Here is a 26536-nt window from a genome sequence, read left to right as displayed (position 1 = left end):
TTTAGCGTAGTAAATTGTTTAAAAGCACCGGCAGATGAAAAGGAGACAGCTAATCTAGTTAAGAATAGCCACTGTGGGTTTTTTTATATTGATTTCTTTCTTTGCTCTGTTGTCTTTTAACCTTGTTTTCTTACAATTTTAGAAAAACCATCTTGAGCTATTCTGAACAAATAGAGGATATGGATAAATAGCTTCCTTTAAGTGATTGAATGTCTCTTAACTTACCACTAATTTTTTTTTTTTTTACATTCTCGGATTTCTCTTAATTTTCATTGAAATAAAAACTCTTAGGGTATGAATTTTCTGCCTCTAGCCTAAAATGATTGGGGTTTACATGCTTGTTATGTCATCTGTTTACAATACATTTAATGCTAAAAGATTTATTTTTAGCTGGCTAAGTAAAATAGCTAGTTGCTAGAGTTGTTGTCATAGCAGCAGTCTTAACAGATAGGCTGATCCTATTTAGCTTTTGCAGCCAAAGAGCAAGCGTTAGGCAACAGTTTGACAGTTCTGCAGTCTTTTTCTAAAGATGGAAATTGTGCTGGTGGTGGTGAATTTTTTTTGGTCCTACTTTAAAATATTTCTTTCTGTAGGTGTGTGGAGTTTGGTTCAGCCAATCTATTTTCAACTAACAGAACTTAGGAGAACTTTGAATACACAACATGTGAGAGTCAGGATTTAAGTCAATTTGTGGAAGCTTGAAAATAAATTACACGGTGCAGCATGCTAGAAGCTTCTTTGGTTATTTTATTTTTTTTTAACAGCCATAAGTATTCTGAAAGAAAAATGCCAGACCAGAGAACAGGATCGTTCATCATTTCTTCAGCACTAATTTTAAGTTGTGGCAGGCTGGGCAAATATTACTGAAGAACTTTGGGGGTTGGTTTTGATGAAATGCACTGCCTGGGTTAGATGATAGCTTAGTATTTTAGTCATTTCAACTCTTATTTTTTTTAACACGAAGAAAAAAGGGTGCTTCTATATTGACAAGCAAAGGAATAGTATTTTCAGATTAGTCTGTAAAATAAGGCGTACCTCTGTAAGTGATCTTTAGCTCTGAGCTGTTACAAATTTGTTAAACACGTGTCTGAACGTAGTTGCTGTTGTCAGAGATGAAAAGTGAATTTACTGTGAGGAATTTCTCCTGTCTGTGTCTTGCAATCAGATGGTATTGGACCTGAATTGTTTTCCGTGTTGAGCTAAAGACTTACCCCTCAAACTCTCTTAAGTCTCTTACTAGGCAGAGTAATTTTTCAAAAGATTTGTTGAACTACCTGAGTTTAATGCTGAAAGTGTTGGGTGTTGCTGGCTTAAAGAGTGCTTGAAATATGATTGAGAGTCAAAAAGCCTACTTAACCTTCTAATTGCCCTTTTTTCTTTTCCTCCAGGCCTGCTTGTTAAAATGTATTGTTATCATAGGAATGCAAACCATCATGTCAGGCGTACATGCTTATTAATGTCCAACGTATCATGGTAACTTCCATTGCATATGTCCCCATTCTGGGTCGCTCCAGGGAATAGTCAGCACATCGCTTCCCAAACTTGATTCAGAGCCAGTCTGAGAGTGGCAAAAGTGACATCTGTAACTCTCTGACTGGTATGGATTTGATGTTGCACTACTCTTTTGTGGTCTGGTACCAAGAAATCTAGTGAATGAACCTGGCAGAATCTCCCAGCAGAGAAATGAAATGCCATATACCCACAAGCATTTTAATGTTAAAGTTATATTAGAGCTCCTGAGTGGATCAAGGAGTTTGGTGCTGTGGAACAGCAGAGTTCTTGCTGTGGTCCCACCACCCAAAACTCCTGCCTCTTCACCCCTTTTACCTCCCTGCTGGGCATCTGCTTTCCCTGAGCTCTGATGTTCATCTGAGTCTACTCCGTCTCCCCTCATCTCCCCAAACTTAATAACCTGACAAAAGATTATTTTTAGTCTAGCTTCAGCTTCCAGGGTAGCAAGCTGAACTAGCTTAGCAAAGGGGCTGTTGAGCAGCAAAGCCTGTTGCTTTGAGGTAGGGACTGTGGGTGGGGGATGATTCTGAAGAACCGAACGAGAACAGGCGCATCAAGCCCTCCTTCCCCTGGTGATCGGCATCTGTGCTGCTGTAATGTTGAGCCCGTGCTGCGCTAGCCATAATGCCCAAAGGTTTTGCACCAGCAATGAGTGTTTACATGGCTCATAGTGAGCTGGATGGCAGAACTGATGCAGGTTAATCCGGGGGGAGTGGTAGGTTCATTTCAAACATGTCTGTCTCCCAGCTGGAGCACATGGCTGTGATGGCTGTGCAGGTCATCCTGCTGGTACCTGGTTGGAATAGAAGTGCACGGGTGGAGTGAGAGAGTGGTAGGACTGTGATATTCTGGCAGCAGTGCCTGCTTACCCTGGCGTGAAATGTTCATTAAGCTGCAGGCTGGGAGTTGTAAATGGGTTGACTGTTGTCTGCTCTGCACTTAGATGACACCTGGTCTCTATCAAGACTCTGAAATGTATTGGGTGAATGGAAGAGTTTTCTCCATTAATATGTCTAACTGGTGTTTTTGGCGTGAGGGCAGAACTCCCGTTTCCCCTGATGGTTTGCAGCACCGAGTAACGGGGAAAGCTAGCAGTTACATCTATGCCCGTTTGGCTGGACTCGGAGATGTGTTTGTCACTCAGTATTCTGTGTCTGCTTCTCTATTTCAGGCAAAGTCGTGCATTTGTCATATGTGTGGTGCCCACCTGAACAGACTCCACTCTTGCCTCTACTGTGTCTTCTTTGGCTGTTTTACAAAGAAACATATTCACGAGCACGCAAAGACAAAGCGACACAATTTAGGTAAGCTGTCATCCTGATGTACTCGCTGGTTCTTTTTACCTCGCTGTGTTATCCCTGTCAGTTCCAGGCCAGTAAGGTGATATTTTCTTGTAGCTACCTAATTAGACAGGGAGATTAGTTTTACTTGTATTTTTTTTTGTTTTGGGTTAGTTTAGTGGCATAATTTTAAACTTGGTGCTTAAGATTCTGTTGCGTTATAGATAAGTGTTTTGCCTACGACTTAAAATTTGAATTATTACTGTTTAGTATCTTAGTATTTATGAATGAATGTCATAGGGGAAAAATAATAAATGTGTGTAGACAGAGTTTTTGTCATGGTGGTTTTGGTTGGGTTTTTTGTTTGCTTGGGTGTTTTTTTTTTTTGCTAATTGTGAAAAATGGTGGGTTTACTGCCTTGAACTAGAACATTTATTTCAGTAAACCTTTTTTCAGGAGATCATGTTCACTTTTTTGTTGTTCTTAAGGAAAAAAAATCATTCCTATCATAAAGAAAACTAATCAAGTGATAATCAGAACTCTTTAAACTTTTAGAGTTTGGTTTGGTCTTCCCCCCTACCAGGTGTTGGCTTCTTATTTCCAGTGGAGTTAATAACCTAGGTAATAGGAAAACAGTTTAACTGATATGGAGTCTCTTTCCCTCAACTGCCTCAAAAATGTTGGTAGCAAGTTCTATTCTGTCAGCTTTGGTGCTACATAATGTTCAAAAGCATTTTAAATGCAATTTAAATTGCATATTGCTTATAGTTTAGAACATTTTAGAGTTATAACACAAAATCCTGATTGTTTTATATTAAAATTCTGGTTGTGTCAAAATGGGTGTATACAGTTTTGCTTGGTGTACACACACGTAATTTTTTCTTCAAATGAAGATATGTTCTTGGAGCGATACAAGAAACAGCAAAAAAAGCATTATTTCATGGAATAAATTTTCTCTTGGCCAGTGTGGGCACCATTCTCATTTAATCTACCCTAAGTGCTTATGGCACAAACCGTCTTTATCTTCCATGAAGACAAAGATGTTCCAGAGGGCCAACAGTGCTGTGTATTCCTGTGCTTAAGAAACTGGTGTGTAAGCTTACTATTTGTGGAAAAGATTATCTAAAACAGCAAATTATTATAGTTTCTTCCTCCATATGTGTCAAAGTTAAATATTTAGGCTCCATTGTGGTATAGCTTAAGTTTGTAAATGTCTTGAAAAATAGAACACTGGAAAATAGTACTGAATATCCATAATGTTTATGAAATTGCTAGCCTTTGAGAGTGACACGGTTGTAATTCTTGATGTCAAAGTAAGCAGCAATATTCAGTATAAACTGTATAGATAACTGTGTAGAGATAACTGTACTTTAAAATAAGTTCAGGGGGAAAAAAAAGAAATGTACTAGACGTTGGAAATTGGTAAGTGCTGATAAGGCCACATCTGGAATCCTGTGTCCAGTTTGGGGCTACCCATTAGGGGGAGAGAGATTGGAGCTACTGGAGAGTGTGTAGCCAAGGGCCACAGAGAGGGTGGAGGTCCAGGAACACCTCTTAGGAGGAAAGGCTGAGAGCACTGTGACTCCATAGCTTACAGGAGAGATGGCTCAGGGCAGTCGCATCAGTGTGTGCAAGTATCTGAAAGAATGGTTCAAAAAATGTGGAGCCAGGCTCTTTTCAGTGGTGTCCAGTGACTGTACAAGCGGCAGTGAGCACAAAATGAAACACAGGAGGTTCTGTCTGATCGTCAGGGAACGCGTTTTTACTGTGAGGGTGACTGAGGACTGGAGCAGGTTGGCCTGGGAGGTTGTGGAGTGTCTATCCTTGGAGGTATCCAAAAGCTGTCTGGACATGGTCCTGGGCAACCTGCTCTAGACGGCCCCGCTTGAGCAGGAGAGTTGGACAAGGTGACCTCCAGAGGTCCCTGCCAACTTCAACTGTTCTTCGAAAATGGAAAAAACCAAACCAAACCAACCCTGGATGAAAATTCTTTCCTTGCTTTTTACAGGGTGTAATCTCAAAGAGCTTTTGAAGTCAGTTCATTAGATGAAATTATTTGGGAACCTTTACCAACATAGAAGTAGAAATTACTCTAGGTAAACTCTATTTAAGGATTTCTGGTAAAGTGTGTGTGCATATATATAATTATTATTACATATACTATATTTATATATAATTATATGTTACAAATAAATAAAAATAAAGAACCGTTTGTGGCCAGGTTTAAAAAATGACAGTGCTAAATTGAGACTGTAGACAGTATTTGCCTGTTTATCTGTGGATACCGTGTAAACGCTGTAACATTTTTACCATTAAACTTAACATATTTACAGAGGACCTTTTTAAAAAAAGAGCTTTATAATTGCATATGTTGTGATCTGCTGTTTTATCTACCTATTTGGGAAGCCTGAATTCTTAAAGTTAATTTTTGTGCAAGGTAGAATTTGCTGGTGTCTGCTGTAGTGAAATATCATCTGTTTCCTTAAAGGAAAGATAAAACTGGGCGGAGGTGCTTTGAGGATGCGCTCACTCTTGCTTTAAGATTGTGGTAGTTATTGTCATGGTACTAGACAAGAGTGTGCAAGGTAAGGTACTTCCCAAAAGGACTAGCCTTTAGATAAAAAGGGCAAGAGTTAATTATACAAGCCAAAATACAGAATACAGTACTGTATCATCCCCAAAAGTATTCTTTTGCAGTTAAATGTAATGTACTCGGAGCACAAATCCACATAATGGGAAGATTGTACAACTGACTGCTTGATTTCTAGTTTTGGAGATTCCTTGTTTCTTTTTTTAATGTCTGTTTTGGTGTTTAATTTCCAGCTGCATGTGAAATGAGCTGTAAAATATTTTTGTGGTTCTACTGGTGCTCTTGCTTGCTTTTACTGCTGCAATTTTCGTTGGGGGAATAACATGTGATAGGCAAAAACGAGTTAAGTGCTTTGAAATTTCAAAACGAACAGGAATTATTTTAAAACACTTGGTGACTTTTTGCTGAGCCAACATCAGTCTCCATGGAGACTAGCAGGAACTGCACACTTAATCACAGTTCTAAGAAATATTATAGATTTCAGCTGTAACAGCTGTCTGAGCACTGGAAGCAATGCTTTTGCAGCTAACTGCTCTATGTTTCGGGAGGCTTCAGGATCATAGTCCAGAGTTCTTAAAACCCATCCCTTGTTATCTCTGCTTCCCTGAGCAATATAAATTAGGCACTCACACTCTGACCTTATAGTGATACCTGTGCTCTTGCATCTGCTTGCCTATTCAGTGTATGTTAATAATACTGTACTTACTTTCATATATTCCTGGAGTTGTAGATGTGGGTGACGGGTAGGTGAAGTAAGATCCAGCTATATGAGCTGCTTTTTTTTTTTTTTGTTAAATCTCTGCATTGCACGGTCTCTGTTAGTCAGTCACCACAGTAGGCTGATACTGCCACTGTGTTGGGAATTGTTAATGCAATGTAAAATTTTTATACGGGTGTGAAAACCTTTAGGAAGAGGTAGGTAAGACTGATCTTTCCAGAACCTTGAAGACTTGGGACTATTCAAATTAGCCTTTTCCTGTTCTGTTTTAGTGCTGTTTTCTTACTGCGTAGGCATCCCTCATCCCCCCCCAAATAACTGATACCATTTTCATGTATACCCATGGATATGTCCTAGGACCGCTCAGACATGGTCTGTGTCAAAATATGTAGTATGCGAAGGAGTTGTCAGGAGCAGATAAGCCTGGGCTGTCTGTCCATACCCTCCTTGAGAATTGTAAGGTACGTAATCAAAGTCACTGTGATAGACATCTGATTATAGATGCTACAGAGCTGAAATCCAGCAGCCTAAGCAAAGCGGTATCTTAGTCTGTGGACCTTGTTACTTCAGGAAGTAGTTTCTGCTGTTGAAATTTTAATAATACAGATTCCTTAATTTTTCCTTTTTTTCTTCTTCTCCCAATTCCATAAAATGTCTTGCTTCTTTGTGGCTGTACTGGCTGATGCTGTATCATAAATATGCAGCCTTCTGCCTGGTAGTGGTCAACAGAGGTAGCTTAGAGGGTAGGCGGGAGTATAGTTATTAAGCACCTTCCCTTGTCATACTCTCCCTTTTTCTACTGCGCAGCTCATCAAAAACTCTGAACAGGGACTGCTTCTGGGCGCTTGTGTTCCAGTAGCTGCCAGTAGCCTGTCCAGCGTTAAAGCCTGCTTCCTTTCTGGCACCCACAACATGCAAAGGCAGTGAGTTCCACCGTTTTTCTGAGCCATACGAAAAATGCACGTGTCTTTCCAGTTTGCTTTGTAATGGATCTTGTAAGTTTGCTCTGTATTGCTTTTGTGAGGAATTGAGAAATGGTGAGTAAAAAGTCCTCATTGATCTCTTCTGGGATTCTTAATCTTTCTGATATTGTCAGATGTTTCCTTTTCCCAACCTATTGAATCCTGAACTGTTCTTAGCTTTTGTTATGAAATCGCTGTATGATTCTCGATGTCCTCACCATACTTTTTTTAGTTATAATGTGTCCATCTGTGGTGACAGCTCTTTGGACTAATACATATACTAATGACTTGTATTCTTAGATAATACTTCCATGACTTCTATTTCGTGTTTCTTCATATGCTGTTCAACACTGAGCTGATGTTATTCAGGAGTTACACCCAGTGACTCGGAGTCTTCTTTCCTAAGCAGTAATTGTTACTCGTCTGCTACCTTACTGGTAGTGATTAGAGTTTCAGTCTTGGTGGTATCACCTGCTTGCTAAGTATCTTGAAATCCTTCTGGAGCTTTCCTGCAAGCTTCAGATTTGATTATCCTAAATGAATGCGTGCCATCAGCATACTTTTGTCACGTTCCTGTATAATCTTTCCAAATTGGGTTCCAGCACCTGGGGAATCTGCTGGTGGTTTCTGTCCTTGTCAAAACTGATGGTTCCTTCCTTATCTCTTGCACAGTTGCTCAGTGAAGGAAAAGACATAGTAAATTAGTCCCCGAGTAGCAGGAATGGGAAGATGACTCTGAACAGTAGCTCTAAAAAAAGAGGGGTTGGTGCTATAGAGAGAGTTCATCTCAAAACCGTAACAGTGATCCTTTTATCAGTTTCCTGGTTGGGACTGAAAAATCCAAGGCAGAGAGCAACTGAAGTTTTAATATTCTTTCTATTTTCTATTGCATCGTGATTAAAACTTTTTCAGGGGGATATCATATGGGAAAACAAAAATTATGATTTTTTGAGAGCGCGGTATTTATGTTAACCTTCCTTGGAGTTTTCCCCTACGTGCTTTTTTTATATATATATATATATGAGTATATATAAAAATATGTGTGCCTATATATATAAAACACACACACACTCTTAGCTGCAAGAAAAAAATCACTGGTATGAGGCTTAGGAAAGTCTGTGGCAGATAACCATTCTGAGTTAGATTAATTCAATTATGGTATCAAAGCTCTGTGTAGACCTATTTAAACTCCTTGGTAAGGAGCCAACTCGTGCATTTCCATGCTGTGCTTGTGTCTGTTAGAGATGCACTTTTAGCACATGAATAGTACCCCTGAAACAGCACATGATGCAGTTTTTGGATGAAGTCTTGGTCTGCTTTAAGGCCCTGTTCTGGAGTGAAATAAAAAGGTGGGTGAAATAGCAGGGCTGAGGTTCAGTGGTTAAAAGACTAAATGAGAAACAGTTGGAAGATGGAAGTACCATTCGGTTTCTAAAGAGATTGGCAAACAATTGATTTCAGAATTAGTCCTGTTAGAGTACCTTTATTATTTATTAGATCACAAACTGTTGAGGAACTGTTTTTTCAAAGTGTACACTGATCTAAGGTTCAGTCCCATAAATACATTTGTGGTGAGAGGAACTGGGTGGGTGAGCATAATAATGCTCATAGATTAAGTTGAGGATTTTTGAACTCTACCAAAAAAGCTTCTACTTCTAGAAAACAAATAACTAGGGGTTTTTTAATCTGATTTCAGAGGAAACAAGACAAAAAGCTGGTTTCTGTAATTGAAGTCAGTCAAAGGAACAAATCTGGTTACTGCTGTTAATACATACCTGTCTGTTGAAATTTAATATGTAGAAACAGAGAACACTTATGTAAAGGAATGACAATAAAAGTTACTTGATTTTCATTTGATCTGGAAGGATTTGACTGTAGTGTTAACTCTACTGCCATCACGCAGAATTGAGTTCTTTTGTAAACAGCCAAGACTTTCATTATACTCTGGGTGGAAGGGGCAATTAAAGCACTTCCCGTGCAGTGTGTTGCAGTGCTAGAGTAGCAGTTGGGTTTCTCCTTTTCCATCTAGGCTCAGAAAGAGGTAGAAAAGGTCATCTGGGCATTCTACCAGCCTCTTGATTTGAATTCTGTTCTAGTGTTTTGCTTAGTGTGGGTGTTGAAAATAGTCTGTTAAGGAGACGAAGGCAAATAGAAAACAGGATACAGTGTGTTTTAGTTCTGTCAGAGATAGATCATGTCAGACTAATGTATTTTTCATAATATAACTGATTTTCTTAGGAAAAAGAAATATGCTGGACCTAATTTGTCTGGATCAAGTGAAGAATTTGCCATTTTGCCCTCTTGGAAATTATTATTTGAGGTAGACGTGACAGGGATTAACATGAGAATTGTGGTGCATATGAGGCCGGACAAAGGGAGACTGATGATGAATAAACTGACAGCAGAGTGTTGATGCACAGACTTTCCTAGGAGAGCCAGTCCTGGTTTACGGTTTTCTAGTAATTGAAGATAGGGAACTATATCTGTGTATGAAATTCATGATTGTCACAAAGTGCAGCGGTATTGCTTATACTGAGGAGGACTGGGTAGTCCTGTGATAAGAATTAAATAGCTGCATTTACTACGGTAATAAAAGTGAGATGAAATTTGATAGTGGAAAGTACAAACTCTTTATACTTCAATCTAATAATATTCTTGTGATGTCGACCAGATGATCGTTGATTGGAAGTGGTGGAGGAAGAAGAAAGCATTCTGTATATACAGGTCAGCCATAGCGCATGGCTTTGAGCCTCCAATATTCCTCATAGCAATTAAAAATATCCGCTGTTCTAGGATGTATTGTGCAAGTATTACAGGCAAATTCTCGTTTGCTGATGCGATGCGTATTCCAGCATGGCATTCCTATAGCTTAGCTCAAATTTTCAACCAGCCTAACTTATAAGAAGACAGCAGGCATTTACTGATTATTGATTATAGTTGTCTTCTGCTAGGAGCTGCTCTGGTAAGTGAAGGCAGTTACGAGCTCCTGCAAGCCATCTCTCAAAAGTTCCTCTTAGTATCAGAAATGACTCCTGAGGAGTTCTCTGTACACCTAGAATATTCTTAGTCCTCAAAGCCAGCCTCCTGGATATTGCCAGCTCTGCGTGCATCTGCGTGCCTCAGACCCAGCTTAGAACTTCTGTGCAGTTCTGGATCTTACTACTGCTTTTATTGAAATTAGTGCTTTGAGGTAACTCTCCACTGATTAAATGAGAACATGCAGATGATATAAGCAGTTTGCATCGTGTCGTACGGAGCAACACAAATATTTAAATGTTTAAATATTTCGCTGCTTTAAACCTGAATAGTATTTCTGTGGGATCAAGAAAAGGTGCTTTAGCCAGGAGGATTTAATCCTTTTCACTTTTCAAAGGTTTGCTACAAACAAGGGAACTGTTAAAGTTAGTAGGGTCGGAGAAGGGAAGGGAGAAGACTGACGAAAGGCAAAACATCTTTTATAACAGGAGGTGCAGGGCAACTTAAGTATAGGCATGCTGCGTACTCCCCTAGTATACTGGGTGCAGGCACATATGTGTAAGTAGCATGTGTGTGTATGATGTGTGTTTCTGAATGGGGAGCTGAAGTTATCATAATTAAGTAACAAAATGTTTTGACAGACTGGTTCCTCTAAATCAACAGTTAAAAACATTTTTTTGGTATGTAGATCCCACAGGGATACTATGACATTTTTCTTTCATCAGAACATCTTATCTTTCCTAGCTTGAATTTGTATGCTGATGTAGGATGATGATACTCTAAACTGTCAGAGGCAAGTGTACAGCACAGAGGTTGGACATTTGGTACCTGGTTTTCTTTGAGAGGTTTGCAGTGTACTGGTGGGTACTTGCCATGTTTGGATTGCAGGCAAATCTGTCCCTTTAAACATTAAAATTCTAGATCCTTACAGGGCCAGTAGGCATCTTGGAGACTTCAGAGCACAGCCCACAAAAACACTTAGCTGTGGGCTGCTGGTTTAAAAGAAGAAGAAAAAGTATTTAAAGAATGGAATGGTTTTACCTTAAGTATTAGGAAAAGAAAATACCATTTCCCTTAAGTATTGAATGTGGGAGGGAACGATAATGCTTGACTGTTTTTAATTGTTTTAATGAATATTAAAAGGTTGGGTATCTGACACTGCATTTTTAGCAACAAAAGGAAGTTTGGGGTTCTGCTTCCTCCCTGCTTCAAGTAAGTACCTGCGACTCTCAGTTATTTTGGTGGAAGCTAGCTTGGATCACCATTTAGCAGGACTAGCCTTTTTTTAGATATGTGAATATAAAAAATAAGTATACTTGTTTTGTGACTTGTAGAGCTGATAAGGCTGTGATTGCCTTGATAGAGGCTGAAATGATAAGTGAAAAGTGTGAATATTTTTTAATGTGTCTGCTCACTAGTTTCTGGCAACAAACTGAAATATGTAAGTTGATGGATGCCTCAGATGAGTCTGCTAGTGTGTTTTGGCTTTTTTTTCATTTCTAGGTCAGTAGTTCCCAAATGTTTTTATGGATTTGCGATCTGTTTCTGTTACTTTTGTGACCCCAAATACCAATGCAAATGAAGAAATTTGTTACACGTGCATTCTCATACTTTACTCTCATAGTGTTTTTTACTTAATTTTCTGGTCAAGTGGCTCAGTTTGGAGTAAAGCTTCACAGCAATTTAGTTTGGGGAGATAAAAAAAAAGGTGTCAGCCTGTTGGTAACAGCGAGGTGAAATTTCTGTTTTTCCCCTTCCCACACGCGTGCGCGCCCCCCCCCCCCCCCCCCCCCCCAAAAAAAAAAAAGTTTATATAAAATATTGTCCTTTTGGTGTGGTGTAACTTCAGTTAGTGCTAACGAATTGCTTGTTTTGGAAGGATTTCTGTCAGTAAGACAGTCCCTTCAGTGGTTCCTTCATCGGGGACTCTCAGCCTGCTCCTGCCAGGTCCCGCAGGCTGGCTCCACAGGCACGGTCGCCTCAGAGTGACTTGGTAGTGGATGTTTTGCACTTTGCCCTAAAGAAAACATGCTTTTTCACCTCAAGAAGACCAGAATAATAAGGTTACAGTATATTTCAAGGGAAAAATTTCAATTACACTGATTTGAAGAAATTAACTTAAACTTTACTAGTGGACTCTTTTCTTAGGATCCTGAAACTGAGCAGTCGTGTTTTGGCTTTCATGAGAAACTCCTGCCCTGCCTTTGTGCTGTAACCAGGCCTGTATGGCCGCCTTGTCGCTGGTGCTTGAGGTAATTTGTCCAAAACCTATTGCAGCCTTTTTAATGACATTGAAAGTGTTGGCATATATACAACTGTGTTGTTCACATAAGTATGCTGGAGAGAGGACGTTTTCTCAAGAGTCCTTAATCAGGCACTGGACAATTACAGCTTTTACTCTCCCAGTGTTTCTGTTAAACTTTCTGAGTCTTTAGACCAGAAATTCATTCTGCTTTGAACAAGTCATTTGTGTAAGGTCGTCTCTTGTTGGTTTTGATCTTGACATCTATACTTTATCACTCATGCACATAAATCTAGAAAGCTGAGGAAAGCAAAGAATCCTCTGAGCACAACATATGCTTACCCATTCTGATGGTAGACTGAAAGTATTAGTGCTCACAGAGGGTCCTGTTTATTTAATATTCTGCCAGCTCTGTTCGGAGGGGGAGAGGGAGCTGTTTGTGGAATTTTTTATAAAAATATTCGGAGAGCAATATTTGATTTTCTGTTTTGAGACCAATACTTTGGATCTTCAACTATTCTTTGTTTGTTTTGTTGTTTTTCTTTGAAAACTGTGCATAATTGGTAGTGAGATAGATAATGGAGTAAATATTACACAGCTCTAATAATCTGTAGCTTAGTTGCGATTGTTTTATTTTGTTCCCCCATGGCATAGTGTTTTGTTACTGATCTCCACTGCAGCTAAGAGTCTTATCCCCTTTTGTGATAATTTGCTAAAGGACTTTACCAAGTCCTCCAGGCACCGCGGTAAAAATTCTGGTGTTCAGATGTTGCACAAGGTGATGCAAGGAGTTCTTACCCTCTTCTGCAAACTGGTTGTGGTCCAAATAGACAAAAGAATAAAATAATGAAGCCCATAAGCAAGGCGACAGCCAATAGATGTTATGCAAACTTGTTTAAAGTAATTGTTCTATTATTTCTCCTATTACATAATAAAATGATTTGACATAATCATTGAAAAAGTTATTTTGGAGGAAGAGGAAGAAAGGGCATGCAGGACTAAAGGAGAGGGGTAGCAGGTTGTGAGAAGCATAGAGACTGTGAAGGATGGGTGAGATGTGGTTAGAAAGAAACCTTACCAAGCTTACCAGCTTACCAACTGGCCCACTAACGGGGGAGAGCACAAAGACTTCGCCTTTGCCTGATGAGAGCGACAGCAGAATTCCTGTTGCGTGGCGTGTGGTTTGGCTTATTTATGACTTCAGAGTAATTCAGTGCTGTTTGCAGGCCACCTAATGGGGTAATGGTTTCCTTTGTTTAAAACAAGTTTCCACTGTTGCGAGAGGTTGTTTTTTTTTTAATAATGCTATTTATCTGGAAATAAAAGGAATTTGGAAATAAAATAAATGGAGGATACACTCTTCAGGGAGAAGTGATGTCTTTTTCAGCTGTCTGCTAGATGCAGATTGTATTTTAGTAGCTGGCTAAGAATTTGTTAGTGCCCACTGAATTTTTTTTTCCCTGTCTGTTGTGGTTTTTTTCACATCCGCATACTGAAAAATCAGCAATTTGGTGTGATTAGTTTGCACTTCCTTGGTATATGTTTAAACAAAACGTCACTTCCTAGCTGGCTGATTTATTTCATTTCTTGGCTTTCTTTTGTTTAGAGGTGTGTAAGGAAAATATTTTTAACATTGGTCAGCATTCATATGTCCACTCTAAAAGGGCATGTGAAACAAAAGAAACTGAGACACATGTAACCTGTGGAAAAACTACTCTGGAAAATCATTCCCCTGGACAAGTATCTTTGAGCTTTCAGTGCTGCCTTCTATGTGAGTCTTCATTTGGATAGGTGCTTTCCAATTATTTTAATGGCTTTGCACAGAAATTACTGAAGTCTTAGAAAAAGACAATTCAAACTTACATATCAAATCTTACGGCACTAGTTCTGCATGTGTTTTAGTCACTGTAATTATTCCTTTTGGTTACTTATGTCTTTGAAAGGTATATTGTGCATTACAAACAACTTGCACAGTTTTCTTGCTGTGCCAGAAGCAATTGAATAACTCATATTGTAACTGGAAAAATGTCCCTGTGTTCCCCCACCCCGATTCAAAGGTACAGATTTCACTTTCTGTGGACTGCTAAGAAGAAAGACTGCCTGACTTGGAAGCCTGCTTTAAAATGTCTTCTAGTTTATGAACTCACGTCTTTTTTTTTTTTTTCCTCCTCCCCAACTTCCCTTCTGTTTTGCAGCCATAGACCTTTTGTATGGGGGTATATACTGCTTTATGTGTCAAGATTACATATACGACAAAGACATGGAACAAATTGCCAAAGAAGAACAACGAAAAGCTTGGAAATTACAAGGTTTGGTTTTCCTGCCTGAATTTCTTGTTTCTGTTTTTAATCATACCTGTCCCTCCAATTTGTCACTGGCAAAAAACAGTAAGGGGAAGAAAGAGCTCTTTAGAGATAGTAGCGCAGGCCTTGGGAGAGAGCGATGTCTCGCTATTATTTTCCAGGAGTTAGACTGTTAGTTTAACATGCGCGCCACACCTAATTGTAGCAAAAATAGTTTATTTTTAATTGCAAAAAATATCTAACATTAATCCTGCAAAACTTGCTTAACAAAAGTCAGATCTGTATTAGGTAGAAAATGTAAGTCTGCTCCTTTAGGCGAATTTAGGTGATACAGGCAATAAATCTGTTCCCCTCACATGAAATGCCACCCTTGTGTGTGATTTTTTTTTTTAATAGAACGTGCCAGCTTACTTACACACCTGTGCTTTCATGGTACACGCACAGTATCTATGTAGAAATATTTACACACAAATATGTACACACATTTGTTTTATTCAGTTTGCTTTCCCTAATTTTTTCTTTTTTAGCCTTCACCCCAACAGTGGTTTCTCACTACCAGTGTACAATGACAGGTAAGAGGCGTGGGCTGGCGACGCACTTCACTAACAAGCGTCCCTTTGCTGATTATCCTGCCATTTTAGACATGAATCACAGTTAAGAATGCCAGTTTTATCGTGCAAATTGTTTTCCTCTTGTTTGGATATGTTCCAATGATTGAATAATTACATCAGACTTTATTTCATATGCCCTTTCCTTGATAGAACTACTCCAAAACAAACCTTTTCTCCTTTTTTTGGAAAGGAAAGGAAGTAGCATTTACCTCTAACTGAATAGTTTTTAAGCATCAGTTATAAAAGCTTGTCATCTTCCATTTCCAGTGGCCTCTAGGGGGTATGTTTTCTTAAAGTGGGAAAGTCTGTATTTGAAAACAGATGACTTCTGTCTAGTAACGTCTCTTACCAAATCCACGGCATCCTGTTTCAATGTGACAGCCTTAGTCAGGGCTGATATGACTTCAAACCATTCTTAACCTCATTTCCAATTTTAAAAATAGCAGCTATCAGCGTATTAACTAGAGCTTTTCTGATGGCGTATCAAAAGTATAGCTGCTTTTACTTGGTTCCATTCTACTTTCTGCATGTTCCCCATTTTGAGGGGGTTGAGTCAGAGGAAGGGAGGATAGTGAGATTGCCAGTGAGTCCTAGGACAAGAAAATACAACTTAAAATGCTTTAGCACAAAGCACCAGTGTTCAAAGCAAGACAAGTGGAAAAGTATTTTTAAACCTTTCATTTAGGCTATGCACCTCTCTGTAAAACTCCTTCAAACCCTTCTAAATTGTGGTGTTTGGGCACCAAATTAATTGACTACAACGTAACACTTCTTCATGATGCTGTGGAAGAAGGAGGCCCCCCAGTTCCTTACTTTTGAATATGTAAATTCAAAGAGTGATTTCTTAATTATGTTGTCCTTTCCAAATCATACATTTGTGCCTTCTGGACTGAGATGCAGCCAGTTTGCCTGTTCTCCAGTGGACATCAGGCTGATATAGATTATATTCAAGGGTAATTAACAGCTACAAGATTGTTCATCTTGTCATCTTGGACCACAAAGTTATGTGGTGAAGGGACGAATCACTGAGAAGAACTGCCAGGCAGAAAACCTTCTGTGTGCTGGTTAACTGACTGAGCGGCTTATTAAATATATATATGAATGCATATTTATGTGAATATGCACACTGCATTTTCTGTCCCTGGAGAACAAATCTGTAATGGCCAATGAAGATGTAAAATGAAGGAATAGACAACAGTACACTTCAATTTACTGGAGTACACAGTATAGACATTTTTTTCTTTAAAGTCATGGCATGGGATCTTTTTGTTCTATGGCTTGTCATCATGAAACCGTGTGTGTTTCCCCGCAAATTTATCTAAGGAATGAGAGAGGGAGATACATGGGAGAAATAATGGAGAATGTCTTCCTTTTTCATTCTTTCTTCATTGATTCAATCCCTCCCCTCCTTTCCATAGTGATTCATGTTATCTGAAAGATTTTAAAGGGGGAGGGAACACTTCTTCCAAACTGATTGTCAAGATTAGTACAAACCCCAAACTTGTCGTCTGGGTTTTATATTTCTGCCACAGAGTTAGTTTACCTCAGTGTTGCCAACCTAAAGAACTTAAGTGAATCCAGTCTGCAAAAACAGATTGGCTGAAAAATTCAAGTGTCAGTGTTGTATATTTTCAAACTTCTATCCGCAGCGCTTGAAGGGTATTAGTATACACTTCAATGGATGCTCACATAACAACATGATGCCTGGAGAAAAAAACTTTAAGAAAAACCCCAAAGATAATGAGAGTCATTTCATACTCCTGTAAAATTAACTCTCAGTGTGATAAGTTCCCATGTCCAGCTGTAGTTCAGGGTTATACGATATAACTCTGAACAAGTTGCAACTCTACCATTTTTTTTCCTCTACTGTTGAATATTCTTTAATAACGAGGGAGGTGAGAATACATGGAGCCCTTCATTCTAATTAATGTTTGGATTTTTGGGGGAGGGCAAATGGGGATTTGCTGAAGTACAGCAGAGTAAACAATCTATACTAATGATTACTTGCAAAGTTGTGACTTCTGTGAACTAGAGCCTTCATCGCCTTTTCCTTCACTCATCCATATGTCCCTGATAGTCTCTGAAAAATGACAGTTTATGTATTTGACCTAATAAAATTAATTCTTGGATGGAGATTTCACATGCTGACTTGAATCTCTGGCTATTTTATAGCATTGTTTTTAAAATGGTGAATTTTCAGTCCTGTAATGCTATTTTCCTTTAATTGTCAATGGTAACCTGTGCATGTTTTGCAGATCTTTAAAGGTAGTTTATATTGGAGGTTTTGGTATGTTTTGGGTGTTACTAAACCATTTATTGAAACTTTTTCCTTTTCTCTTTCTTTTGTTGTTATTTTTTGGGTTTTTAAAATTTTAAACACTGAACCATTCCTAATAAATGGTTCTGTCTTCTTTCCAAATTTTCAAAAGTAATAAAACCTCAATATTTTTGATAAATCATATAGCTGGAACAGAACACTTCTTGATTTCTGTTTGACTTAACTTGTGCTCTTTCTAATGAAAGGCTTCTGTAAGAAAGTTTTCTCTTTGCTCTGTTTTTTTGTGGCATGTACGTGATTTTCTGTTTGGTTTAATTTCTTTTTAATTGAACAATATTTGATTCACCCAGAATCCTGCAGAGTAATCCAGTCTGTCATGCTTAACTTTACTAGTAGAGTTGCTCTTGTGAAATGCTTTGGTCTGCATCCTCTACAAGCATTGAAGCTATATAATTATATATATATACACAAATATATATGAATAGTCCCACTGGCATATGAGGAACTCTTGCATGCCTCAAGTTGAATGCACATGTGTTTTCAGGTGTGAATTTTGTTATATTTGATTTAAACCAGGATTTGAACATATCGAAGTTTTGGGGGTTTGTTTTCTGTTTTGTTGGGGTTTTTTTCTTGGGTGTTTGTTTTGGTTTGGTTTTGGGTTTTTTTTACTCTGAGATTTCACCCCGTTGTTAGATTATACTAACTGGGTTTGGCCATATTTAAACTACAGCCAACCCAAATGCAAGAGTTCAAGTTTACAGCTGGCCAGTGCAGTAGCTGGTACTAACACGGTGCTGAAAATTGTTTTAGCTTTTTTACAAACCAATTTATATAAAATCCAAAGGGAGTATTACAAATATGACAAGGGTTGGTGAAGACATCTAATATAAAACTTGTTGCAAGCCAATGTTCTGTCATATGTGAACTGTCCATATGTGCGTCTCTAAAGTTGCTTCATTCGTTTGCCTATGCATACTGTATAGTGTATTCAAAGCATTGCAGCTGTTTTATCTCATCAATCTGTTACACAGTAATTAGTTTCCTTTTCTGTTTTCCTGGGTGTGTAGCTTGATGCTGAACCTTGGATAAAGGAAAGGGACTATATGATTCTGGTATTCTTTCCTATGCTTCTTGCATAATCTGTTGTTGAATCAAATCAAGTGAGAGATGGGTGCGTCCATGTAAATAAGAATTTTCTAGTCCTCAAGAATCTGGAAATGAGACCTTTTATTACTAGAACCTGGAGGGTCAGTAGTAACTGTGAATTGAACAGTTTTGGGTGGGTAGCATCTGACAAGCATAGCTATTTCTGAAAATGAAGATCAAAGAGCTATTAAAATTTAATGTATATTATGCAGAGTGTGTAAGCCTCTAGCTATATTTTCTACTCTCCTTCTTTCCTATGTATGATTTATAATTTATTTTCTGTAGCACAGCACTGTTTCTGCTCCATGCATTCTGTGAAAAATAACTCTTAATTGACTTTAATCCTCAGTTTTAGAATAGATTGCTTGTCATCTTATTATTCTTTATTTCTAATGCCAAGATGCTTTTGTGATTCACTATAATTGACCTGCATAGTAATTTCTCTGTGTTACAAGGAATGCTGCAGCAGTACGTAGCTGGTCAGCACACGAGTATTCACTGTTGTGTTTTTCTTGTACCAGATTTACACTGACCACAACTCTGTGCTTACTTCAGATCTATTCTCTGTACTGCTTACCTGACTCATTTCTACTGTGCTTTCCCTTGAACAAATGTGTTGAAATACAGAGTTGGTGTTTAACGAGAATAATGACAGATTTTAGCTGCAGCTCGTGAGAAAGGGTAGTTAAGTATTTGGGGAGTTTTGGTCGGTTGATAGGGGGAGAGGGTTATGCTTAAACCTACTACTAATTGTGTTTTTAGGTAATGTTAAAGATACGTCAGTAAGGTGCATCTCCAGTATTAGAACTACTGGATAACCTAATATCAGTGGTTATAAGGAGAGGCCACACTCTAATGCTATATACTAAGACATGCAGTAACTGTTCAGTGTATCGAATTACTAAATTCTGCTGTTCATCTGTAAAGATTACGCCTGTATCTGTCCATTAAGTTGGGTCAGTTTCGATTTATTTAATAACTTGTCAAAGCTCAGTGATGAGATTTCATGGTTATCCTATATCTTCTAAAATCATATGGTGGTTCTGTCATTTGACCTCTGAGCACAAAGAAATGCATTTTTTAGTAGTAGTGGATTTATTCTTGTGCTGGAATTTCTTTAACTGAAAGAAGGATTATAATCCAGTAGTGGAAAACTTATTTGGGCTAGGTGTTCTCTATGAGGAAAGAAGTGCTATTCTTCTAGTTCTTATTTATTGGAAGATTGGTTGATACCCTTCTGAACAATATTTTTGCGGGGTAGGCATAAAAAAAATCAGTGTCTCAAATTTGTACGTAGATTGAATCTAACTTAATGGACAGCATGTTGAAAAGTTTTTACTTAAACAGAGTGTTTAATCCTTTTACTAAACAATTTCCTGAAACTTTCTTTTCGTCCGCTTAGGCATTGGAGAGAAGTATTCAACATGGGAGCCAACCAAACGAGAGTTAGAATTGCTACGACACAACCCCAAGCGGAGAAAAATAACCACAAACTGCACCATAGGTAAGTTCTAGAAATCCTTTCCAAAGCTAATTCTCAGCCACTTGTACGTTCAAAGTTCTGTGGTGTTCTCAGGGTAAAGATATTCATGGAAGTTGTAGTGGAGTTCCTTAACTCTTGTGATAACAAAATAAGTTCATTTTACACTACCTTTTTCTCACTTGCAGAAGGATATCTGCTCTGTCGCTTCAGGTGCTGCTGCTGATTGTGTAACAGCTACAAAACAGAACTTTTTTTTTTTTACAATATGCATTTAAAGAGTTTAGCAGAAATCAGTGACGTTATCTCAACTCAGTCTTCGTCAGAGATCCCACGCAGGCATCCGAAGGGAAATCCTGTAGTTAAGATGTATCCTTAACTGCAGCAATCTATTGGTAAATCTGTTTTTAGCAGACAGAATAAGCACAGTGGTGTCTTTCTACTTTGTTCTGAAGCCTAAGTGGGATCGCTTCAATTTCATATTGACTCTGAAAAGATGTAATTTGTTCTCCAGTGTGTGTCAAATAGCAGTTTTGAAATGCATATCAAACGTTTACTGTTTAGAGTTCAGCAGCCTAGAGCAAAGAACCCTCTGAAATGCGGACCTCTCTGCTTACGGCTGGAGAGTGTTTGGGTAAAGGCGGTGAAAATGAACAGCGCTTTCCATTTTTTTTTTTTCTTCTGTCTTTAGTTTGGGGAAGTAGGGGGTTAAAACCAGCTTCCTGACAAGCTCTGATGAAGATGATTGGGCATTTTCCTATACCGCTAAATGCACAGTAACACTTTAAGAGTGAAGGTACAAGATAGGAGATGTAGCTGTAGACATTGGAAGCAGAAGACTGAGAAGTTTTTTCCTAGTTTTTAAGCGACTTACTGTTTTATGAGAACGCGTCACGCTTTCAGAACACCTGCTTTTGTCAAAATACACTGACGATAATTGCTAAAACTTTATAGTGTCATGTTTCTAGTACAGTAAGTCATATTCAATCCAAAATATGTGTATATTTATTTGGAAAAATGGACCAAGAAGCACAGAGTAAATATTAGAAAGTCAAAAATGCATACAGAACAGTAATTCTAAAGAAGGGACCTATGCATTTGCAATAGTGGAACAGGACAGACAGTTGGGAAAATATCTGGACTTCAAGCAGCCTAGGAAAAAATAACTAGGCTAAGATTGCTTGCATCATGTTCACACTGGGATTTTGTATTTTATGAAACTCCAGTATATTTTGTAAAGACTATTACAAATTAAGATAATAGAATTGCACAGGGCAAAAAAAAAAGTTTGATAGAATTCTGAAGGTGAACGTGACCTTTCTGAAGAGTTGAAGCACATTTCTGTGTTTCCCTTTCCAATCTGAAGGAACGCTATGCCTACTCTTAAAGGATTTTAAATTTTTCAGTCTGTTTTAAAAGGACATGTCTTGTTGCATGAAATCTCATACAACGCTGCATGGGCGGGGGAGCACTCACGAAACACAGGGGATAAGGGAAATGACTGATCTCTTTACTTCTGCAGGCATGCTTTTAATAATTTCTCCTACTGAGCCCTGGAGCTGTCTATGTGCTGAGATTTAGAAAGAGGAAAAAAAATCAAAGCACCCAGGAGACATAATGCAGTTTTGGGCTACAGTTAAAAGCAAAAGACTAGCTTTCTTTCACAAAAATACATTGGGGGTTTAGCTGAAGGAAGAAAAGACCTGCCATTGTCCTTGAGCCTTTTCTCTCCATCTAACCTGCTGCTAAATATATATCTGCTTCAGAGTCTTTCCCTTCACTTTCCTCACATTGACTTGTCTGTTTGCAGTTTCAGATCAGTGAAGAGCCTATATGCAGACTGAAATGCTGCAATTATCTGGACATTCCCATTTCTCTCTTTTTCTAATACTCAATTCTTTTGACATCAAGTTTTTATCAGTCCCATAGCAGATATTAGTGAATCCAGTTTATCTTCTGAGGTAGGTAAATGGATCAGAGAACAGGCGTAATGTCCAGTTTTATTGGTTCTGAAAATGAAGATTATGCCGATAACAATCGATAAGCATTGCACATCTGTTGATCAGTTCTGTTTACAAAAGAGTCTGTTAAAGCGTAACCAGCTGCCTTTTATGTATAAAATGCTCTCTGCAAAGCTATTTTAGGAGGGATGCTAGGGGTTTTTGCTGCTTTCTGTCTTACCTTGAGAGATACACTGATGTCAGCTGGGAGATGGCGTGTTTAACTGCTCTGCGATGACCTTCTGAAATGGTTATTATGCCAGTGCCTGTTTCAGCATTTGTGGGAGACAAGTGTATTAGTGTTACAATAAAATAAGTGGGACAATACTGTGAAGCCCAGACACGCATGGTCTTGAAAGGATGTACTTAACTTGTATGTGAAGGGTTTGCATCTCGTTTTTAGCCCTAATAATAAAATACATTAAAATGGATGTTATTAATATCTAGAACACACTTAGGTGGTAAAATATGTTTTGTTGTAGTTTCCTGTTACACATATTGTTTACATGACACTCATTTAGGTGAATATTTTACTCTGTGTCAGAACCGTCTTCATACATAAAGGGATTTTTTTTTAATTCCAGATTTGTAGCAATCTCATGAGGCATCTCAAACAGCTGGATGTCTTCTGCTTTTTCTGAGCTGTTTGAACTTTTGTACAGCTTGCAGGATCCTTTGTCTTTCATTGGCACCATAAATTAAATCTGAAGAACACTCAGTCATGAAATGAATGTGTTATAATGGAGGATTGAACTGTAGTTCATTAGAGGAAATACTCTGCAGAACTCCTAGCTTTTGATTGAGCGAAATGAAATGATGTTTCTGCTTGTGCAACCATTTGAAACCCATTGAAGAAGGAACTTCTTGTTCACATCCTCAAAACATAAAAAACACAACCAAACCCGCCAACAAAACAAACCTCAAAACAAAAAACTCAACAAAAGCCCAACTTAACAAAAACCCATAGATTTTGCTTGATTCTTTTGTGTGTGTTTCCGTCTCACAGATATTTCTTCCAGCTAGTAAGAAGATAGAGTAGGTAACTTTGCTTGAATCACTATTTTTGCCTTTGAGCAAATTGCTCTTCAAATGAAAACTCATGTCGGGCACTGCTGCAGGCTGTAGAAACTGTGCTGATTCCTGTCTTTTGGGATATAAACAAAGGGCTGCTCCCAATGTTGCACGTAAGCATCTTCAAAGTGACTTGGAACACACTGTTAACCAAGTGGAAACATTGAGCTATTTACATGCAAGAAGCCGGGATGAAAAATCCTCACATGTGCATTTTATGTGGGGCATTTCATATCCTGATGTCCTAGCACACTTGAAATGTTGATGGAGTTTCTGTAGTTCAAGACATTGAAGAAGAGTGTATAGCGTACTCGGGCCATAAATATGTGCTCTTTGGTATTAATATCAGCTGAAGGCATTCTCAGACCTTGCGTGCCCCCAGATGCCATAGCATGCTGGCACAGCTGTGTTCAGGGGAACTGGATCAGGCTGAAGGGATGGCATATTGCAGGGAATGCGGTGTGGGGTGGAAAGTAAAAAAATTTTGTTAAGTTTATTGTACGTTGTTCTCAGCAGCAGTACTGAATCGTGGCCTGGATTATCCAATTCATAGAATATTTCTATTCATAGAAATGCTCATCTCTATTTGGGTTGAAGCTGGTATTTCAAGCATCCTATAAACGCCAAAACTTTTATATGGAAAATTAAGTAAGACTTAAACTTAGCAATTATTAAACTAAATTCTAATTTTTGAGCCTCTTGTCTGTGAAGCGGCTGGCCTCAGCAAGTGAGGGTGATGGCCAAGCTCCAAGTTCGTAAGCAGGTTTTTTTAATTACAGGGGTGTAGTAGAAGTGATGCAGTATCTTTCAGGAACTATTTTCCAAAGCTTGTCTTGCTCTGCTATCATTACTACTCCCAGCAGATCAGTTCTTCTGAGTACATGAAGTATTAGCTTGGGATCAGCTGGTCTCTTATTAGCATATGAAGCGACTTTGTGGCTAAAGATTGGTATATTAACAATAGGAAGAATTAGACTCCCAAAGCACATGGATAATTAGCAGGAGCCACCTGGGATTCCCATTTGCAGAGTTGCAAAAAGGCAGAGGGGATAGCCTTTATAGGAGAGTGAGCAAATCCTTCTCGGAAAGAATGATGAGGTGTGGGGGAGGTGGCAAAAACAATAGCTACATGGGAGTAGCAGGTGGTTTTTGCAGCTGTGCAGTGCTAAACAGTGTGAGGTGACAAAGAGCAGCATGAGCGGAATAAATATTGCAGCAGAGCTCCGATGTAAAGGTGGCAAGGGAAAAGGAACGGTGGCCTGGAAAATATTTCTGGTTCTCTAGACAAGCTACCGGGAGCGTTGCTTCTGTAGAAGTAGAGTTAACTTGAAGGCGTTGAAGACCACATTGGTACTCGGAAGGTTTATGTGTGAATGTACCAGCTTTCTGGTGTACTTTTTCTAGGTGAAGGCTACTTAAGGTAGCTCAAATGGAAAAGTGGAATGAAAAATGTGGTTTGGTACAGCACCAAATTTTTAGCTCTAACTTAAATTTAAAAGTTATTGATTTGTAAGCAGTAATACTTTTGTATTTGAAATCTTGACCACATAAAGTACAGCTTGACTAGAAGTCGCTTTGGTTCTTAAATTTTTTTTAGACTTCTGTGTGATGAAGGAATGGAAAACCATCTTTAAGGCTTCTCAAGTGAATGTTTCCTCTGACTATTTTTTTTTTTTGTCTGACTTCATAATTAGAACAGTTATCTGGTTGGAAAACTGTTTCCTAAAAAGTTGGATTAGTTAAAAAAAGCTACCCTTCTATCAGGGAGATATTTCTGTTCTTGTTTTACCTTGTCGTGAGCTCTGACCATAGGGCTGAATTATGTAATATTTTTCCTAGGCCTAAAATTGATAAACCTGACAGTAAAAAATAGATTTTAAAAAACCCTTTCCTTCCAAAGCTACCAGGAAATTTTAAGAAAAATCATAGGGGCATGAATCTTTTAAGAATTCTAAAACGTAAGCTGTGATTTGCTTGCTGAAGTTTATGGAGATTTGCTTTCAGAAGGTCTCGCTAGACTTCCAAAGTTTACCTCTTTAGCAATATAAAATATAAAGCTTTCCTCTGCAAAAGACATTTTGAAAAGAAATTCCAGATTTGCCATTTCAGTAGCCTTTTTGTGTATTGATTGTCGTCTGAGAGCATGTCACCTCGTTTTTTCCAAAGCTAGTGCCAGAAAGCCATTTGCATCACTGCTGTAATGTCACTTTGTATGGTTTATCTTCACAGCAGTCATTGATTGAGTTATCTATGATTTAATTGCTCCTGGGTAAGCTTAGGGGTGACCACATGATCACTGAGGTCCCTGCAGTGTTTACCTGCTTGGAGTGAACGAACTTGTGTTATAGAAACTTTCACTGCAGAAAATCACATTTGAAGAGTTTACTAATGAGCATCTGAAGAGATACTTAATTTGATCCCAGGCGAGCCTCACTGAGGAACAAGGGGCTTTTTCTGCTCCTACTATCTCAATATTCGTTTGAATATTTAGGCCTTCTTTCAGAAAGACCGTAAGCTGATGTCTTTCAGTATATGAGTTTTTCTGCTTATGTTTTAATTTCCTGTCATAGTTTGGGCGTACTCTGTGATGTACATTAAGAGAACCAAACTCTAAAAAGCATTTCTGATGGAAGTAATAAGACTTTACTCTTTCCCTCTCATCTCCCTCCATGTGGATGCTATGCTTTAAGCAAAAGAACTAGCAGTATACTTAATACCTGCTAAGGGTGAAGACGTATGCTACAACTGAGGTAGACAGCTTTCTTCCATCAGGGGACAATCCTTTTTTCCTCTTCACCCTTGTGTACACTTCCCCTTAATTCCAGCCACGTGGTCCCACCCTCTCCCGGGCATTCACTCTTGTGCTGTCAGGTTGATTGCAGAGTCTGTTCAGTTCATTAACCTGGCAGAAAATATTGTGCTTTGTGGTGCTGGTTTTGCAAGAGCAATGGTCTCCTGTGTTACAGCACTCAACAGCTCGACAAAGGTTCTGACACGTGCACAAAGCTGGCGTGAGGAGGGGATGGCACAGGAACGGCATGCGGGGCTAGGGGTTAGGGGGAACCTCCTTTTGCTGACAGCAAGGCACACGGCATCTGAGCTCCTAGTTTTGTTTGCCTACAGCAAAGCCAGCAAAGATTAACTACTTTTGGATTGTCACCTTAGTAAGGCTTGAAATTAGAGTAAGCCAGGAAGTCAGTTTTAAACGGAGAACAAACTTTTCTGGCTTTTTAGGATCCCATGTGAAGACGACAAATCCTTTGAGAAGCTGGCAACAGTGATAATGTGGCCTATATTGTTGCATATTTAGCTTAATATATTTAAGTAAATATTATGTTAACTCCTTCTTCTAAGATTCTAAGTC

At 38.6% G+C, this 26536-nt stretch overlaps 1 protein-coding gene across 2 annotated transcripts in view; it reads left to right on the top strand.

Annotated features, from left to right (window-relative positions):
* The window catches only part of USP22 (ubiquitin specific peptidase 22), a 111809-nt gene that overhangs the window by 38886 nt on the left and 46387 nt on the right, over positions 1-26536 (top strand). The window contains exons 2-5 of one of the 2 annotated variants that reach the window (XM_075104789.1): positions 2684-2816; positions 14476-14589; positions 15111-15155; positions 20024-20125. In XM_075104789.1, the coding sequence (XP_074960890.1) occupies positions 2684-2816; positions 14476-14589; positions 15111-15155; positions 20024-20125 (394 nt within the window). The remainder of the gene's footprint in view (positions 1-2683; positions 2817-14475; positions 14590-15110; positions 15156-20023; positions 20126-26536) is intronic. The other variant, XM_075104790.1, reaches the window with a different exon arrangement.

Source organism: Phalacrocorax aristotelis, chromosome 10 (assembly GCF_949628215.1).
Source record: "Phalacrocorax aristotelis chromosome 10, bGulAri2.1, whole genome shotgun sequence".
NCBI classification, from domain to species: Eukaryota; Metazoa; Chordata; class Aves; order Suliformes; family Phalacrocoracidae; genus Phalacrocorax; species Phalacrocorax aristotelis.
Note: the sequence above shows the minus strand (reverse complement) of the source record. Positions and strands in the feature narration are given on the sequence as shown.